This window comes from Elaeis guineensis, chromosome 8 (assembly GCF_000442705.2).
Source record: "Elaeis guineensis isolate ETL-2024a chromosome 8, EG11, whole genome shotgun sequence".
Lineage (NCBI taxonomy): Eukaryota > Viridiplantae > Streptophyta > Magnoliopsida > Arecales > Arecaceae > Elaeis > Elaeis guineensis.
Window position 1 is genome coordinate 19580823 of NC_026000.2, and position 5997 is coordinate 19586819.

A 5997-nucleotide genomic window follows, 5' to 3' on the forward strand; every position below is an offset into this window, starting at 1 on the left:
TATATGAATATAAATTTTTGTATCTAAGTAATATTCGTATCCATACTCATTAGATAAAATAAATATATATATAGATATGCTGATATCTGATCAGATTTCAGTCCTAACGCCAAAATCGTTCGTTCATCGAAGACAGTGAGGGCATTTTAGCCATATGAAACGGCAAGCCAGTGCCATCGACTAACTGGAGCGGTAGAGGGACAGTGTTTAGGAATTTAAAAGATCCGTTTGAAACTTTTTAACGGCAAGGGAGCATCTTTGGGACCTTTCTAAGCTGGGTGGCGTCATTATAATTTTTCCTTTAGATTTTTATTGGAAGAGAGACCTAATTCAGTAAAGTTTGTGGGTTTTTAAGCTCTTGGACCCAAACTTGAATATATTGGGCCGGGTTAGCGCGTTATAGATCTCATGCACGGTCCGATGGCACTGCATTCCACCACCCTTTTGCCAGGATCCAGTGCCAAGAAAGGCATTCCCGTAATTTCACCAACTTACCTCTGTCACTCGAAGAAAGCCTTCGACAGCTCCTCCCGCTAGATGGTTGAAACCCTCCCTCGAACCACGCCCATGGACCAGCGCAACGGAAACGGCCAGGCCGCCGCTCCCGCCCTCTCCAAGAACGCACGCAAGAAGCTCCTGAAGCAGCAGCGATTAGAGGCCAGAAAGGCCGAGCGGAAGGCGGCGGAGAAGGAGCGGAAGCGACAGGAGGCGGAGCGGCGGCGCAGGGAATGGGAGGAGAAGCTCGCCGCCGCGGCGTCGGAGGAGGAGCGGGCGAGGCTGATCGAATCGAGGCGGGAGACGAGGAGGGAGCGGATGGAGAAGCGGTCGGAGGAGCGGGAGATGAAGATCGGGCGGCTGAGGAGGGCGGCCGAGCTGGGGCAGAAGGTGGTGGTGGATCTCGAGTTCGCTCATCTCATGACCCCCAACGAAATCCACAGCCTCGTGCAACAGGTGCGCTTCTAATCCATTTTCTTTCTTCGAATTAGGGTTTTGTTTCAAACTGATTCAATCATTCTAAGACCATAATGCCGCCGCCTTTCTGTCTAATTGACGCGGGGTCATCTGGATTCGGTTGGGTCCCCGCTTAGCAGTCCACGAGGCAAATCGTGATGGCTTGGGGGATTTTGTTGACCATAGAATGGAATCTAGTCGGTCATTCTTTTAACAGTGGTGAAAAAAAATTATACTCTTGGATGGAGTCAAGGAGTATGGTTAAATTGAGGGACATGAAAATAGAAGTATCCAGAAGAATTTTAAGAACAATGCAACGCTCGAATGAAGAAAATGTACAAAAGAATTAATTCTTGTGGCGATAAGTAATTTAGACCATGGAGAGAGAGCATATGAATAAAAGAGAAGATGATTCGATCACAAATATTGAAGTAGATATTTTGGTAAATTTGATGATAGGGGATAGGTCGAGGAATAATTATTTGAGAAGTACCATGTGCAGCATGGACCATCAACAACATAAATGAAGAATTGAGGGTTAAGTTGAAGTATGAAAAACAAGAAACTTCGGTATATGTGATAAAGGGTAGCGTAAATGGAACTAATGCTGAGGTAGGATCAACAAACTGACATTTGTAGAATAATAAAAATCTGATATGGAAATTTTTTATGTTCTTGTAACTAGCATAAATTATTTAGGATACTAAATGTGCTACAGTTGTTACATGTTTTTGTTTAAAATATTCAAAGCTCAGCTTATGAATGATGCAGTTTGCTTAAGCATATTTATTCTTAATTCACAAATATATTGTGTTGAGTTGGATATTGAATTGATTAGGCAAATCAGAACTAAGTTGTCAGATCTGTTCAATTGCTTTAAAAAAACAGGGCTTAGCTAAACTAATATGATGCATCAGCACTCCATATAAGTTTCTAGTGGATCTATAGACTTTTAACTCAATGTATTATTATGTGCTGTAGTATGCATATGAACTAAATTGTGATATTTGTAAGATGTGAATCTACATCTCTATACAAACACCTTGTCCTTTTATATACAACTACTTTCTATTCATTTCTTAATGATCAGGCTTTCATTGCTATGTCTATTGAGTTAATTGTATTTACTTTAATAATTTGTGTCATATAAGATTTATGCCAGTTGCGAATCATTATTCAGCTGCGTTAAAGGATACTGAATTGGCATTTTGTTTTGTATAATTGATTTTCATTAAGATAATGTTACCAGTGGGTATTCTGCTTTGTTATAGATTTTGGCACCCATGTTTCTTCTTTCATAGATAATTTTCTTTCCTTTAGAAATTGCCCATCATTCTGACTGTCCAAAAAGACAGTCTTTTGTCTCAAACATTATTCTGTCAACTAATGGAAGTTACAGATTATGTATTGTTATGCAGTGAATGGAAGATGTGCATCACCAGCTCATCTCTGGTTGACAGGATGCAGAGGAGAAATCGAAACCCAGTTACAAAGGCTCCCAGGATTTGATAAATGGATCATTGAAAAAGAGAGCAGACCTTATATTGAAGCTTTGCAAGATAATAAAGAGAATCTTGTCTATCTCACTGCTGATGCAGAAACCATACTTGACGAACTTGATCCAAAGAAAATTTATATTATTGGTGGGTTAGTTGATCGGAATCGATGGAAAGGGATAACGATGAAGAAAGCAAATGACCAAGGAATTCAGTCTGCAAGACTGCCAATTGCAAATTACCTAAGGATGTCAAGCTCGCAGGTAAGTCTGGTCATCTGTATCTATATCTTCATGTAAAGATTTAGAATGCAGAATTCATCTTTGCCACTTATAAGTATATAATTATCATCCTTAGTTATTACACGATTTCATTTTTATAAATTGACAAATTACAGCTTCTGAGCTGTTATATATGATAAAACTGTTGATACCATGCATATAGATGGCTACATTATTTGCTTTGCTTTATTTTCATAGAAGGAAGGTAGGGGGGATTCAGAGCTTTGCTATGGATCATGCCATTCAACCAGCATGCAGATAATATTAAAATAGCAAAGCCTGTTGGCGTTACAACATATAGCATTATGACACATTTCAAGCTTCATAGCAAGTTGCACTCTTTAATGGTAGCTTCTTTGTTTCAGTGATGACACTTCCAAACCAATATATAACACAAGTGGCTCTAATTTTCTCAACAAACTCAATTTTCATGTGGTAAAAGCATCATAAATTTCCTCCCTATGCATCAAATAGCTTTTTCCTTTAAGGGAAATTCTGTTGTTTTACAATCAAACATGGGTTGAATTTCCAGATCTCTTAAGCAATCTTTTAATTCTTACTTGCGAGTGTGCTCAGAATTAGATTATTCTATTAAGTATTGAAATCAGACTACCTATTTTCTCCTTGAAGAGTTTGGAATTTTCCCCACATATGCGTCAGATTGTTTTACCAAAAGAGAAACACTATGCTTTGACAATCAAAAATGCATTGAATTTCTGAATCGCTTAAGCAACCTCTTACATGTGAATATGCTAAGAGTTAGATTCTTGAAATATTGAAACCAGGCTGGATATTGTTCTTCTCGAATACCTGGCATATCTAATATGTGTTGCATTTAAAATATTACTGGTGGTTATCATGATAATGCCATTAAGAGGTTTTACCATCTATACAATTTGGTTTCTGTGCTTTTTGGCTGCAGCTGGATTGTCCGGTTACTTGGGATACATGCTCTCTGACCATTTAAAATCTAAAACAAGTGGCATCAGAGACATATTTGATGGGAATGCTCAAGATACTCCAAATCAATCCCTTTTTGAAAAGATTATTTAATAATTGACTCAATCCTTAGGCCATGCTAAAACAGAGCCTGGATATGGGCCATGGGCCAAGAAGGCCTTCGGTTGAGCACCTAGCTAGAAATTAATATTTGTGTTCGTTAGTGGGACTTAAAAGAAAATTTTAAATGCTTTTCATGATCTTAGCTAAGATCTTTTTAGTGTTACATACAATATCAGCTTAGGTTATAGTTAAATAAGTTGCTCAGTGTTGCAGTTTCCTTTTTATTCTGTTATATTTTCAGAATTCAGTTTAGTACTACTTTCTTGGGAGCCTTTATAGGCTCCAAATGTGTTGCTGTGGGATTAAGAATTGTTAATGTGAATATTCTTTCTTGAGGGATTAATAAGCTACATATGTACCATAACAAGTTATGGTTTAAACAGGCCGAATTCGTGCAAGCCAGGCCATTCTCAATTTCACTTCATATATCTGGTCAAGCTCAAGCTGGGCCCGTTTTGTTTCCTGCTTGACTTGAGCTACTCAAATAGCTTTTTCAAGGGATTGGTGAGAGCATTAGGTCCCTTAGGTAATTTATAGTTGGAGCTACTCTTTATCATTAGATCCAGATCTAACAGCTGTCTTATCTGTTCATTACCATTAATGTTTTTGTGCCATGCGCTGATACTCAGATTCATCATTTGACTTCAAAATTATCTTCTATTTCTTCTTTTCCAGATTACTAGATTTCATCTGGAGATGTATAACAAGTTACTCTCTTGTCAATAGATAATCATCAATCCTACCTGCACATAATTAAAGTATCCTTCACTCTGTAGATGGCAATCTTGCTGATAGATCATGTGTTGTCCAGGGGCACCTTCTAGCTTTAAAATGAACTGACAAGACAAGGTTTTCTAGGTGCACATGTAAACTAGCTGAGTTCTATGACAAGAATTATCAGGACAAGTAATACTCATGTATATCATCATGCCACCAGTCTCCTATTTCTTTGAGGATCATCTAATAGTGCTTCCAGAAATTCTGTGAATTTTCTGTCAGTATCCCTTAACATATTAACAAGCTTTACTTATTAGTCAATCTGATGAATGTTAGCTTTGTGGCTTGTTCGTGGGCATGCAGACAAGTTTAAGATGAAATGATAATCTTGTAGCAAAGATTAGTTCAAGGCTTCACTTAATTCAGATGGTCTCTGAGCTTTCACAGTTCCCTGTATTTTGAGAAACATTGTGGCAAAATTGTAATCAATGTTTTGGTGTTTGCTCAAACAGGTTCTTACTGTTAACCAAGTGGTTGAAATACTGCTTACATTCCTGGAAACAAGAGATTGGAAAAGTGCATTCTTTCAGGTAATTCCTCCCAGAAAAAGAGGTGAAGCTGAAGCTGAAGAAGTTATCGAAGATGAAAAAACCATAGATGATGCAGATATAGTAAGAGTTGAAGATGAAGTTGAAGGAGAAGATGTAGATGATGAAGATATTAGGGTCCAGAAAAGGCAATGTATTGGTGAATCTGGAACTGAAGGAATTGAAGATGAGAATGCTGAAGACTCTGTAAGAACTGTGGCTGCAAGTGTAGATGAAGCAGTGAATTTTGAAGGCAATATGCATACCAAAGAAGCCACCGATGGTTTGAGAGAGTAATGAAATGTTTCAAGACCTAAGGAATTTGCATAAGCCTAAATCGTATTTGATTGAGGTTCGGGTCTTTGATGAAAAAATACGTAGCTGAGTGTTTTAACAAGCATGATTGGATATCATGTTTCAAAGTGGTATGGTTAGAGAACTAGAAAAAAGGGAAATATCTAACTCACTGAGTTAATTTGTTTTTTGTTATTTCGTTCTAGTTGGAATCTTTGATCCGTTCTTTTCAACTGGACTTGTGACCAATATTAGTGGTACCTTGATTTGCTTTTGTTTGATCAAAATGTATAAACTGTTGAATGCCAGCGTGCAGAGACTTAAAACAATATCCTTTATTATTGGAGTTGAGATCAATATGCCTTTTTTGTAGAAGGAGAAGCTGAATCATTTTCTGCCTGTTAATTCCCGTTCCATCGGTCGAAGATTGTCACCACTTTATACAACTAACTATGAGTTGTGTACTTTGTCAGAGAAACAGGATATCAGTAAAGTTTGGAGACCATATTTAAGGGAGAATGATGAGTCTGAAGTTCTTTCCAAAGAAGTGCTGTGTCCTCGAGGCATTCGACACTTTCCTCAACTAAAATGATTTGCAATGACGGAAAG

General features: G+C 37.8%; 1 protein-coding gene across 2 annotated transcripts; it reads left to right on the top strand.

Annotated features, from left to right (window-relative positions):
- Positions 1-416: 416 nt before the first annotated feature.
- Positions 417-5745, top strand: LOC105049959 (tRNA (guanine(9)-N1)-methyltransferase). Of its 2 annotated transcripts, none has more exons than XM_010929780.3 (3): positions 417-951; positions 2351-2710; positions 5020-5745. In XM_010929780.3, exons 1-3 carry the CDS (start codon positions 538-540, stop codon positions 5389-5391), a joined length of 1146 nt encoding a protein of 381 aa, XP_010928082.1. In that variant the 5' UTR covers positions 417-537; the 3' UTR covers positions 5392-5745. The 2 variants fall into 2 exon arrangements, with proteins under 2 accessions (XP_010928082.1, XP_010928083.1); XM_010929781.4 differs by having other exon boundaries at positions 503-951; positions 2370-2710.
- The last annotated feature ends 252 nt before the right edge of the window (positions 5746-5997 follow it).